The 13871-nt window shown below is 37.9% G+C and overlaps 1 protein-coding gene across 4 annotated transcripts in view; it reads right to left on the bottom strand.

Annotated features, from left to right (window-relative positions):
• Positions 1-13871, bottom strand: part of asap1b (ArfGAP with SH3 domain, ankyrin repeat and PH domain 1b) — a 94001-nt gene that overhangs the window by 28415 nt on the left and 51715 nt on the right. For all 4 annotated transcript variants that reach the window (XM_053487825.1, XM_053487823.1, XM_053487822.1 and 1 more), the window contains exons 6-15: positions 12348-12422; positions 10821-10870; positions 7968-8097; positions 6504-6589; positions 5612-5687; positions 5267-5353; positions 4405-4505; positions 1694-1763; positions 1401-1488; positions 662-710 (exon numbers count right to left, since the gene is read on the bottom strand). In XM_053487825.1, coding sequence (XP_053343800.1) covers positions 662-710; positions 1401-1488; positions 1694-1763; positions 4405-4505; positions 5267-5353; positions 5612-5687; positions 6504-6589; positions 7968-8097; positions 10821-10870; positions 12348-12422 — 812 coding nt within the window. The remainder of the gene's footprint in view (positions 1-661; positions 711-1400; positions 1489-1693; positions 1764-4404; positions 4506-5266; positions 5354-5611; positions 5688-6503; positions 6590-7967; positions 8098-10820; positions 10871-12347; positions 12423-13871) is intronic.

Raw genomic sequence — 13871 nt, 5'->3', positions numbered from 1 at the left:
TAAAAAGACATTTGGCTTTTAAAAGACGACTTGACGGCTTTTAAAAGACGGTAAGTTTATGACGAGGGAAAGAACTAAAGTGTTGATTTGGATCGCCAGTAATAACAGACATCCAAAAGCTCAGCATGAACCTCTAATGCAACACACAGCCTCAGTAGGAGGGATCCAAAGCTAGAGTGCATGTGTGGAAAAAGGAAGACACAGACAGAAATGGAGATTGAGGAGGAGCGGGCTATAAATAAGAACAAATAAAATGATGGAGAGCTGAGTAAAAGGATGCTGTGATTTCAGTGACTGGGCTATATATAAGCTTCTCACGGCACAGACCTCTTTAGTAGACACAATAAAAATGTAACTTGCGAAGTATAAATCTCTAAGCATGCACCATCTTAACTGCAACTGCCGCATTAATGTTACACTTTTAAATTCATTAAGAAAAAAGCTTATAAATCAACATAAAATTATTTTACTTATGCTGTTGATATATGGAAAGCACCTAATGTATTTAATACATTTTCATTAGACTGCATTTGGCAGTTTATTTTAATTTATAGCACTAACTTCTAGAATTTATACAGAAGAGTGTTTTACTGAGATACAGTAGCAAAGAAAGGTAGTATAATCATAACAATGACACTGTGAATGGGCTAAATACACTTACATTACAAACTCCTGTTCATCTTCAGCCTGAAAGTGATATGTGCGATTATCTACATCAAAAAAAAGAAAAGGGAAAAAAAAGTGGAAAAAAAACACATTATTATTTGTTTAATAAAATATAGACTTATATAATATATTCATAGAACATCAAATTAAACAATTTTCTATTTTTTTCAAGCCATTTTTGTCTGAAGTATAATCATATCTGCACTATATCACTGTGGTAAAAGTAATTAAAACCTTTTTGCTTTGTTTTCTTTCTTAGAAGTAAAAATGCAAAAGGCAACACTACTGCTCGGTTTTTAACAAATATCCCAAAATGTTCACATATTACTCCTGTCCTTCAAGCTTTTCAAAGGCTTCTAATGAGTTTTAGAGTACCATTTAAAATTTTATTATTTTATTAATTGTTTATAGCTCCAGCCACAGACGCCGACTTAGGCCGTCTATTCAGCTGATGCTGGAGCTGCCCCAGTTAAAATGCTGGGGGTATCTGGCATTCGCTGTGGCTGCCCCAAACTGTGGAATTATATGCCTAATGAGCTCTGATCTGTTACAGATCTTTTTACTTAAATTAAATTAAAAACTTGTCTTTTCTCCCTGTTTTTTTACACAGAGGAACAAAGTTTTAATGTTTGTTTTTATGTTTTTTGTTTACAATGCGAAGCACTTAGGTCAACCTGGCGGTTGTTGTTTTTGCGTTATATAAAAAAAATAATAAGTTGAAGTGTTGTCCTTACGGGAAATGAGATCAAAACACTTGCGGTCTTCAGTGCTCGGCTTGACCTGACATGTGAGTAGGTTTAATTTGACTGGCTGCCTGTTTGACTGTGAACAAAAACGAAGAAAAACACAAATTCAGCAATTACTGTTTTTTATGAAAAAACATCCTGGTTAAACACAACATAAATAATAATAATAATAATAATAATAATAATACATGTAAAAAATAATTCAGTATATCGACGCATCTTGGCTAATATCAATATAAAATTTTATTTTATTAGTCAGCAGATGGGAACTGAGAACTCACCGTGGCATGAGAGATAGTAAGAATTCCTCCTTTCACTGAGCATTTTCTCCTTTGCCATACCTTTCGCAGCCTGTGCAAAAAAGCCACGCTGTTAACCTTAGTTTATTTGTTAGTGTTCCCAACAAGAATGGTTGTTCTGTCTGAAACACACTTTAAATTTCATTACAAATCTTTCAAATCACAATTCACTACACCAAGGCAAGTTCTGAAGATTATTTTATTAGTGTCAACCCATACTGTTTTAGAGTTCATTAAACATCAAAACAATAAGAGCAATAATAATAATAACTAGAAATAGTTCCTGTAGAAATTGTGAATAGGCATGCACAAATGTTTGATTTTCCTGGGTTAATGAGTGAAAACAGCTTATTTGTAGACCAAAGGATCCCTGAGAGTCGGCTATTTTTGTGTGCCTGTCCGTCCGCCTGCCTGTCCGTCCGCCTGCCTGTCCGTCCGCCTGCCTGTCCGTCCGCCTGCCTGTCCGTCCGCCTGCCTGTCCGTCCGCCTGCCTGTCCGTCCGCCTGCCTGTCCGTCCGTCTGCCTGTCCGTCCGTCTGCCTGTCCGTCCGTCTGCCTGGGGTAGCTCAGGTAGCTCAGTGGTTAAGGCATTGGACTACGGTTTGGAAGATCCCAGGTTCAAACCCAACAACCACCAAATTGCCACTGATGGGCCCTTGAGCAAGACCCTTAACCCTCAACTGCTCAGATGTATAATGAGATAAAAAAAATGTAAGTCGCTCTGAATAAGAGCGTCTGCCAATTCCCTAAATGTAAATGTAAATGCGTGTGCGTCTGCCTGTGCCAATCTTCTCCATTTAAAGTTTAAACAAGGCAGAAGACCTGGCTCTCTGTTTTGGTATAAGGTTTCTGGGTGTGTTTCCAAAAAAAAGCTTGAATCGGCAAGAGAGAGATAGTAGCCCAACTTTACTGTGTGTCCACTTGAGTCTGTCAGTTGATATTTACACATTATTTAAAGTGGTTTAGGGGCATTTTAAAGTGGTTATGTATCTTTGATGTGATTTTTACCAAAGGACTAGATTTTTTTTTTTTGGAGCTCTTTGACGTGACATCTTGTTTTCCAATCAGGTCAAAAACAAATGGAATCTCTCTCTCTAGGAATGATGGAAAGAAAGTAGTTCAGCAGAGTTACCAAACTCATCCTCGTAACTTGAAAATGGTGCGTTGCGAGAGGAAAGCCCCGAGAATGCCCCTACTAATAATGAGATCTGGGTCACACAGTGGCTTAGTGGTTAGCCCTGTTGCCCTGTACCTCCAGGGCTGTAGGTTTGAATCTCACCTTCAGTCTGTATGTGTAGAGTTTTGCATGCTCTCCCCATGCTTAGTGGCCTTCCTCCAAATACTCTACATGCTCTATATGGCAAGAAGAAGCAAGAAGAACTGCGAAAGTTCACACTTCTTAGTACCCCTCACATAGTTCAGGTTTTTATACAGTAGCTATCATCCTCAGGGCTGAGGAACATGTAGTGTCCTGGCTTTTAATAACAAGCCATCAGCCACAGCCTGAGATAATGATGATAATGATAATATCAGAATATTACATTCTGATACAGGACATACACATTCTGGCTCTGCATAATAAAGCCCCTGTATATTTCAGAGCTATTGTTTACTGAGTATTTGATCATCAATACAGTGCTTTAGCCATTTCCAGCATTTAACAAAAATCCAAGTGGGATCCATAAACTCTTATTAGGCTTGCACATGTTCTTAGAAATGTTGTATGGTCTATTTATTCCTTTTTGTTTAACAGGGAGTATCTGTAATGGATTTTATTATTTTTAACTTGAGCTTAATTCATGCCCAGAACGTGTCTGCTTTGTGTTCGTTTAATTTAATATACTTTCATTAGCACTAGTGGGGGCGGCACAGTGGTGTAGTGGTTAGCACTGCCACCTTGCGGGTCTGGGTTCGATTCCTGGCCAGGCTCGATTCCCGTCTCTGCGTGCATGGTGTTCTGCGTTTGCATGTTTTCCCTGTGCTTGGTGGGTTTCCTCCGGGTACTCCGGTTTCCTCCCACAGTCCAAAGATATGCAGGTTAGGCTAATTGACGTTCCCAAATTGCCCGTAGTGTGTGAATAAGTGTTTGAGTGTGTGTGCCCTGCGATGGATTGGCACCCTGTCGTGAGTGAGTGAGTGGGTGGGTGAGTGGGTGGGTAAGTGAGTGAGTGGGTGGGTGAGTGGGTGGGTAAGTGAGTGAGTGGGGGGGTGAGTGGGTGGGTGAGTAAGTGGGTGGGTGGGTAAGTGAGTAAGTGGGTGGGTGGGTGGGTAAGTGAGTGAGTGAGTGGGTGGGTAAGTAAGTGAGTGAGTGAGTGGGTGGGTAAGTGAGTGGGTGGGTGGGTAAGTGAGTGAGTGGCACTAGTGGGTTGTGGACCCGGAAGCATATGCCTCCTCAGACACCACTGCATCTTACAAAGTGCTGTTCGTGCAACATTACAGAACAGCAGAACACATGCTAAGGAAAGCACTCTCTACTTATTGGCTAGTGTGTCTCTAATAAATAGTGAGAACCCATGCCCACGTCTGCTCCTCAGTGGGGACAGCACAGGCACTTTTGAACTCCTAGTCACACAAGGCTGCTGCACAGCAGGACTCAGCATTTAAAAGGGTAAAAGCTTTTGGCTGATTCGGTTAGATAAGGATTTACAACATTTCTAAAAGAAAGAAATGTATGCATGTTATGCGTTTTCCTACCCATCACTCTTCTTCAGCAAGTATCCTTTCTTCTCACAGCCGAACTCTTTGTTACCCTGCAGTTGGTGCATACTGTAGCCTCCCTGTTTGCTCTGTGAGTCCTGCCCAGGAATAAACATATAGATATAAACTTGGTGTAAAGTAAATTAATTAACATAAATCTCAGTGCTACAACCTGTTACATAGGCATGCCTGACTATACAACCCAACGTACACGGCATGCTTATCATGCTATAGACTTACTCTTCTAGACTTCAATCCAAAAAGGCAGCAAGTAAGGAAAACATAGGAGTAAGTGTGAAAAGCATAGGATAAGAACAAAACAGTTGTGTGTGTGTGCATGAGTGTGTGTTTGAGTTAGAAAGAGAGATTAAAAATGAACAGTAGTAGCAAAAAAGAGAACATTGTTGACAAGTTTAAGTTAGAAAGCATGCTGCTACTGAACATGTCCACATTTCTAAACAGAGTGTCATACAGTCAGTGACTTTCTACTGAGCAACTAGTGGAGCACAAAACTGGTTGCCAGCAAGGTTGACCTCATACTGGCTACCAGCATGGTACAGCACTGGGTACTCCCTCTCTCACTCTCAAACATAGATCTACGTGTACCTATAAAGATTTCAGAAGTTAAACATCAGCTTCACATTCGTCAGAACACCTGAACAGAAATATTACAATCCATCAAGGTTGAAAGACATTCCAACGTCTCATTCCTTGATATAATTGCTTAAATTCTTACTTGGCATTTATTTACCGCTACTGTTTAACTTCTTTAAAAGAAGTCAGAGACATCTTGATCATTCTCAGCAACTGTTTCTGGTCATAAAATTTAAATGTGGCGTACATCTGACTGTCTGCTTACCTCTTTCTGCTCTAACTGCAAAGAGGACTTGATAAGATCCCTCAGTGCTGTGAGCTGTTTTTTCTCCTCATCCTGAGTTTGCTTTATCTATGAACAAAAAAAAAAAAACATAGTTACATGCATGCACACAGACACAGAGAGAGAGAGAGACAGACAGAGAAAAAGAGATCTAGCCAAAACAAACTGTTATTAATGAAAAAATACTAATTTAACACAAAACTGTTTTTAGGTAGGTAAAGTAAAAACCTAATATAATAGAAATTTAATTCGGTCGATATAAAACCTTTTTTTTTTTTCTACATAGTACAAAGTAAACAGTTTCCAGTTTCAATGCAAGGTACATACATTGTAAAGATCAGTAGCTAGCTTCTCAATGTACTGCTTGAGTTTATCAGCTGTCTTCAAGCCATCCTGAAAAAAACTAAAAAAAAATTTACATAACATGAAATTAAGGTGTACACTTTAATAAATAAAATATTTTAATAACATATTCATGCCATAGGGCTGCTGAATTCTAAACTTTGATTGGTCAGCAGATGCTGATTAATTTTCCTCAATAGCACCACTTAGACACTTGCTCTAGCAAAAAATAGTAGTTAATTAACTGTTACTGATGCAAATGACTCATATTTTTGCCACATCGAAAGACAAAGATGAGTCAGAGACCCACAATTCCCCACTGCTGCTAAGACTCATCTGGACATGCCTGGGTCATTGTGCAGTATAGTTTCTGCATGTAAGAAACCTTGGAGTTCAGTGAAAGGCTAAGTGAACGATTGTGGACTAAAAAGCTACACAGTGGTAGTACACAGCACATCTGCAGCAGGAATGATGACTTAACAAGGTCCTGGCCTGCAAGGTAAGTGCTCTTAAATCAATAGGACACGACTCTGCTGATATGCTGATAGACCAAAGATAGTGCTTATATTGGCCTTTCTCAGCTTTGCGCTTTGTTAGGAGCCACTGACCTTTTACACTCCTGTGGAAAAGCACTCTTGGAGCATCGTACAACATCACTTCATGAATGCTAAGCATTTCACTGCATATCATATTCACTGTGTAAGGCCGTGTATGCGACATTTAATATTTGAATTTGAACACTGCGCATAAATAGAGCAATCGACAGTATCAGCACTGTCTGACAACAAATGCGACACCAGGGCTAACCATAACCTGGCTAAATGTTTGTGCGTTGGTTCCCGAGGACAATTTATAATTAGTTGATTAAATAACTTACTTGCACTGTGCATGATAATACTTTATCAGGTTCTGGAGAAGGTCGACACCTTTTTTGGTCTTAATCTCGTTCACCTTGATCAGGTACTGCAAAATCAAAGGGAATTTTACATGTATACAAATTTCTCAGTTTCTTCTCATCACCTTCCTCATTTGTGAGCAATTTACACAGATTTCCCTGATGTTTTTCACTTACACACAGCAAGGCTTAAGCCTAGAAATTTGCATTTTTAGTGACCTCCTAAGGGGAGAGAAGCTGCAATGTCACTTTAACTAATAAGACTGCCATTTGATTTGTTGCAACCAATCACTTCTTAATGAATACTACCATGACAATAGTCATAGCTGTCACTTTCAATCAATCCCTGTCAATTCCTGTGATCCTAACAACCAATAAAATGCTTTAGAAGATAAATGTAAATGCAACGCCTCCATTTTAAAACTGTTATACTGCAATCAAATGTCCTCATTTCCGCACCAGTACAGATGCCTGAGGAGGAGCTTCTTCACAGCAGACTTATTATAAAAATAGAAACATGACAGTTTTGCAGGAAAAAAAACCCTAAACAAATGAATAAAACATAATCCTAATTACTGCTTATTCCACAGCAGGAAAATTCAGCTAAACTTGGAGTTTCCTCAGAAGTGAGCTATTATTCATTTGTGCTTGGGATCGTATGAGTAAATATGTCAGTGTACAAGAAATACACTATGAGGTCTGGGTTAGAGACACAATAAGTTTTCTAGATCTGCAGGAAATTTACCTCGTAGCTAACATTGTTAATGCAGAGAAATAAGTAAATGAAAAGAAAACTCATCTCAGCAAGTAAGGAAAACTCAACTAATACAGTAAGTAAAAAAACAAACCACAACAGATAAAATAATAATAAAATTACTTAATTCTAAACTAAAGAAAGCTATAATAACATACTTAGTCCAGTTCAAATAAAAAAATAATGATGATAATCTACTTCATGAGTTAATGGATAACTCTGATGATGACCATATAAAATCTGCAATTTATCTGTTCAGTTGGGAGACTGATGATTATGTTTATTCACATTTAATCTGTTGCAACTTTGTCTTTGAAGAGAATGTGTACAAAGTCAAAAAATGTAAAATGATCTAAACAATTAATTCCACATTCTGGTCCTTTTGTGTTACCTCACACGTCACTCGTCTGACTAAAGTGAGCGCTTTGTCACACATTCCTATCAATACTTTAAATATGACAACAATAAATAAAAATAAAAAAAGCCTCAATTCTCACAGACAAAGTAGAGGTTTGTTACTGCTTCAATTTGCGTCTGAACAGGTCCCTGAACCGAACAGACCAAATATTGTAATCCATCGAGATTTAAGATTATCCTTGAACAACAGATGCATAGTTGTCTGATACATGCTGCTTTATTCTGAGCCTGTATTCTGTGTAGTTGTTTGCAGTTCTAGTCGCTCTTGCACCCACCTCACACATCTGAAGCTGAAAAAGGCGTCTCTCTTTCTCCATTTCCTCTGCAATCTCAGCACCCGTGATCTCCGTTCGGATCATGCCATGTTGCTTGGCGTGCTCACGTTTTTCCTTTTCTATCTTTGTGCTGTAGACCGACCATAAAATATATCTATTTTTAAAGTTATGCAAACACACACAGACAAAACCCATACACTTCACATCATACATTATACAGCTACTGTATATTTATTTATCTTCTTCTTCGTCTTTCGTCTGTTCCCTTTCAGGGATCGCCACAGCGAATCATCTGCCTCCATCTAACCCTATCCTCTGCATCCTTTTCTTTCACACCAACTAACTTCATGTCCTATCTCACTGCATCCATAAATCTGCTCTTTGGTCTTTCCCTATATTTTATTTCATAATAAAAAGATAAAGTACTGTACTAACATGAACTACTGTATACAAACCTGTGAGAAACAAAGTTTAACTGTAAAAGGTCAACGAAACTGAAAGACCTGTCACGGTTTGCCATTTACAAATATATACTTTTAAATACATTACCTGAAATATAAGGCATTCTAATTTAATATAGTTTAGTAATATTGAATGACTTTTTTAGTTAATGTTGAAATGATGTGTCCACATACAGTGCATTGCAAATGTATTAATACCTCTTGAACTTTTTCACATTTTGTCAAGTTACAACCACAAATGTAAATGTATTTTATTGGGATTTATGTGAAAGACCAATAAAAAGCGGCACATAATTGTGAAGTAGGAGGAAAACGATAAAGGGTTTTAATTTTTTTTTCTCAAGTGTGGTGTACATTTGTATTCAGCCCTTATTAGTGAATACTTTGTAACACCACCTTTTGCTGCAATTCTTTTGAGGTACGTCTCTGCACATCTAGAGAGTGAAATTTTTGCCCATTCTACTTCGGGAAACAGCTCAAGCTTAGGTCTGAACTTAAACTGGGCCATTTTAACACATGAATAAGCTTTGATCTAAACCATTATATTGATGCTCTGGCTGTATATTTAGGGTCGTTGAACCTCCGCCCCAGTCTTTACTCTGTATTTTGCTCCTTCCATCTTCCCATCAATTCTAACAGATTCCCTGTCAATGATAAAGAAATGTACCCCCTTGAACATGATGCTTCCACCACCACACATAGTATTTTGCATTTAGGCCAAGAAGTTACTGTACATTTTTGTCTCATCTGACCACAGCACCTTTTCCCACATGTTTTCTGTGTCCCGCACATGGCAGATTTGTGGAGTGCACAACTAATAGTTGTCTTGTGGACAGATTCTCCTGTGTGAGCTGTGGATCTCTGCAGCTCTTCCAGAGTTACCATGAGCCTCTTCTCTGATTAAAGCTCTCCTTGCCCGGCCTGTCAGTTTAGGTGGACAGCCATGTCCCGGTAGAATTGCAGTTGTGTCATACTCTTTCCATTTTCGGATGATGGATTGAACAGTGCTCTATGAGATGTTCAAAGTTTGGAATTTTATATATAACCATACCTTGCTTTAAAACTTCTCCACCACTTTATCCCTGACCTGTCTGGTGTGTTCCATGGTCTTCATGCAGCTGTTTGTTCACTAATGTTCTCAAAGGTTTATTAGAGGGCTTCAGAGAACAGCTGTATTTATACTGAAATTAAAATACACACAGGTGGACTCTATTTACTACTTAGTTAGGGACTTACTATTTTAGTTAGGGGGTTCAGAGTAAAGGGGGCTAAATACAAACCAAAATTTTTTTATTTTTGAAAACCATTTATCATTTTCTTTTTACTACACCATGTGCCATTTTGTGTTGGTCTATCACATAAAATCCTAATAACATACATTTACATTTGTGGTTGTAACATGGAAAAATGTGGAAAAGTTCAAGGGGTATAAAAATGTTTGCAAGGAACTGTACTTGCTTTTACTAGTTGATATAATTTATGTGGAACAATTTGTGTCCCTCTAGCCAATTAGCTCCTAATCTAAAAAAGTTGTTAGCTCATGAGTGTTAGCTATAACAGTAACTTGTAAACTTTTAGAAAGAAAATTGCTTCTCAGGTGATTAAAATGTCAGAACTATAGCAACTCAGACAATGAATAAATCATTTCTCAATTCAATAAAATTTTATTTGTATAGCATTTTAACAATTGTCATTGTCGCAAAGCAGCTTTACAATCAAAAGACAATTATGGAATTTTTTATGAAATGTAAAAATATGTATGAATCAAAATGATTCAATTATTTCTGCATTTGTAGCTTAATAAGTCTAATAAGTCTAAGTCTATTTTTGAGGAATTAACTTTGGGCCATCATCAGCCTTAAAACAAACCAAAAATTATGCAGCTGCATTTTTCCATGTCTATACAGATACAGTTCTTATTATTTATTATTTTCCCCTCGGGCACTAGCGAAGTATTAATTCTGTCCGTTCGAATAATATTCCTTGGTGTTGGAGGCTGTCTCTATAATACATGTCACTTAGTTGCCAAAACCATTCAAAAATGGGCCTAGTTGCTTGTTTTCTTTAATCGTAATCAATGCTTTTTACTAGCTACCCACGTCATCCATTTGGTATTACTGTTATTAGACATTTTTAGTTAATATTTCTTAGTCAATTGGGTCTCCAGGCAACCAAAACATGAACCCAGGCAACACACTGGAATTTTTTACCTAATGAGCTAGCTACCCAGTGGGCTAGATAATAAATTTAAGATTTGCTCATCTCCAGCAGCCAGTTTTCTGAACACTGCTATAAATCCACTGTGCACATAAATCCAAATGGATAAATTCAAATAAACATTACTACAGAGAAAACATAAATGGCATATTCCAGGTTACACAAGCACACTTACAACTTTGTTTCGTAGTCCTTGCAGGCTTTGTCAAAGGGTTTTTTCAGATCCTCAGGAGAAAACAAAAGAGACAAGCATGTTATAAGCAGGCTAAAACAGAGACAATAATGCTCTTTATGTTGTCTTTGTAAAATTTTGAGATAGGAAATGACAAAATAGTATTATGATTAGCAAATGAAAATCCCATATTTATAAAAATGTTTGTGAAAGCTATTGTGAAATATAAGAAAAATGTGCTAATTAAACAACTTGGCGTAAATTATTAATTATATTCTCTTGACAATCCCTGCACCGGAAAAGAAAGTCTGCTTGCAGAAGTGAAGCAGTAGCACTGAGAGCAGAATGATAACCGTGTAATCAGGAGCACAAGTCCACCAATTCCTCTCCATGCACAGCGCACTGTCCCGCATCTCTGGTTTTTATAGGCTATGGGGACAGTGGTAGCTACAGTACCATTAACCTAGATGGCACTGTTGGGTCCTTGAGCAATACCTCATCACCAGTGAGTGATTTGACGTGGTTTGACGATGTGAATATTTTGTTCTCGGTTGTGTGTTTTTTTACCTTTTCTTTTTTTTTTTATTTATTACACATTTAACCATTAATTAATTCTGTTAGAATTAAGTTAAAAGTCACTTTATATGGTAATTAATTTATTTTTCAAAACTAAAAATAATAAACATAACCATACCACCCTGAACCAAATATCCACATCCCTTAACCACAGTTACTATCAATAACTGGTAATGAGGGCACACTGTAGGAGCACCACAGAAAAGTTAGAATAAATAGCAGCAGCTATATTTTTTCAATTATCTTATAGCAATAAATTTCTCAGAGAACGCCGGAAGAACTCTCCTTCTCATACTTCATACAGTTTACTAGAACTGTAATCATAGCCTATTGAATAAACATGTACAGTAGCAAAGTGTCACTGGTATACAGTTTCTCTACATACAGCCGTAAAATGTTCAACCAAGATATTCTGCACTGCATCCACCACTCTGTCCTGGATGTAGAATGTAAATTTTCCACTCTGTCCTGGAATGTTAATTTTAAAAGCTAATCTTTACAACCTTAAAAACCACACATACTGTACTGTACTGTAGCCACACAAGTGTGCAAAAACGATGGCTTAATAGCTCTGCCGAATTAGCCACATATATGCAATATGTCTGTTGGGCAATGTAAAATTTTACCTTAAATGATGACAAAAGCAATTTGTGTTTGAGAGAAACAAGGTTTACGAACTTTTACTCCCCAATTAATTCCTCAAATTTAATCAAGTAATTTTTTGAAGAATCCTAAAATTCTCATGATGATTATGCTGCAATACAGATTAAATCAAACACTTATTTTTATAAAGACATTCACAGACGAACCGGTCTCTTGCTCTGCCTTTCAGAAAATTCTTTGTTCATTCCTGACGTTCTATACCCCCCCCCCCCATCACTACTGCTTAGTCCTTCAGATCATATTTTATTGTGTGATTTTGTGCGTGTTTGTGTGCCAGTCTATAACTCTCACCCCCTTTACGCCTTTCAGCTCTCCTTTCAGCAGAGAATCCAGTGTGAAGATCACATTATGATTCAGGCTCTGGAGCTATACAAAGAAAGAGAAGGATTAAATTAATGATTCATAGCTTAACATGCTTAACAGCCATTTAGTGATACCTTAATCCAGGGGTTAGCAAACATTTTGGGCAAACGACCCCAAAGGACAAATTTTTTAGTGACCGCAAGTCTTGACCACAATACAGATGTTCAATACTGTAACACAGGACTGCTGTAACACTTTATGATGTCCACTGCATACATGGATTCAATAGATGTAACTACAACCTGAAGGAATGTTACTTTCCCCTTTCAGACATGGGATACATAAATCTGCTATTGTTTAACTGATGGCTTTCTGTCATTCATAAATACTGTAGGTCACTTGATGGCCATTTCCGGGCTTGTCTGACTGTCATGGTCGCCATCGAGTAACGGAAATTGTTAATCATTGTGTGTTCCCCTGTCCATGGTGGCATCCAGCCTTTAGTTTATATGCCCTTCAACCTTCACTTTAAGAGTACAACGCGCACGTCAGGATGCACACTAAGTCTGGCCAGCCTTAGACAAAATAGGCCAAGATAGTCATAATAGTCTGTCTTGGCAGCCTTGCATTCCTCCTGAGAAATACTGGCCAGAACTGACACTATGGTGACTTGATAGCATGGGAAAATGAACCCGTCTTAAATGGCACAGCAGGAGCAACTGAATGGAGAGCCTGCACAACATCACGTGACTGTGGTGCCAGGGCTAATGTGTTCCTAGTTTTATCTCCATTCAGAGCTAGAACACTCAGCAGGGCCTAAATCTGTCACTGACGAACTTCTTGCAGACTGTGCATGTGTGGTATGAATGTGGGAGAAAAAGAGAGAGAGAGAGAGAGAGAGAGAGAGAGAGAGAGAATAGAGGCCCTCATGTCCATCAAAATTAGATCCTTTCGGCTGACATCTTTGCACATCTACTTATCGTCACAAAGAAACTCCTCAGAACAAAGTATATGCTACTAGTCAAAAGTTTGGACACACCTTCTTTTTGATCATTTTTCAACATTGTACAGTAATACTGAAGATAGGGTTGCGCGATAATGCCCATTGTCATATCGTCCTATCGTCAGCCTGTAAGATCGCCGATACACGATAGTAGTCAAAGCCCAGGGATTCTGCGTGCTGTCGCGTTGTATTCAGAGAGTAGTACATATTTTTGTGGTTATTTTTTTTTTCATTTCATGTCTGTTGTTTTATCGATAAATCTGCTCATATCTGCGCACGCGTTTATCAGCCTTTTGATCAAAAAGTTGCACGCGCAACTCACTTTCACTTTGCACAAGGCAGTGTTTATTGTTTAGTGTATATTTAAAGCGCATAAACACAATAAAACAAATATATATTTGGCTAACATATCATACCTCATTGTAGTTTTTTTGCACACACGCGCGGGTGCGTTACAATAATAAGGAAAAATCACAATAATAAATTCGGAGCAGTACTACTAATAATAA

This window comes from Clarias gariepinus, chromosome 26, assembly GCF_024256425.1.
Source record: "Clarias gariepinus isolate MV-2021 ecotype Netherlands chromosome 26, CGAR_prim_01v2, whole genome shotgun sequence".
Classification (NCBI taxonomy): Eukaryota; Metazoa; Chordata; class Actinopteri; order Siluriformes; family Clariidae; genus Clarias; species Clarias gariepinus.
Note: the sequence above shows the minus strand (reverse complement) of the source record. Positions and strands in the feature narration are given on the sequence as shown.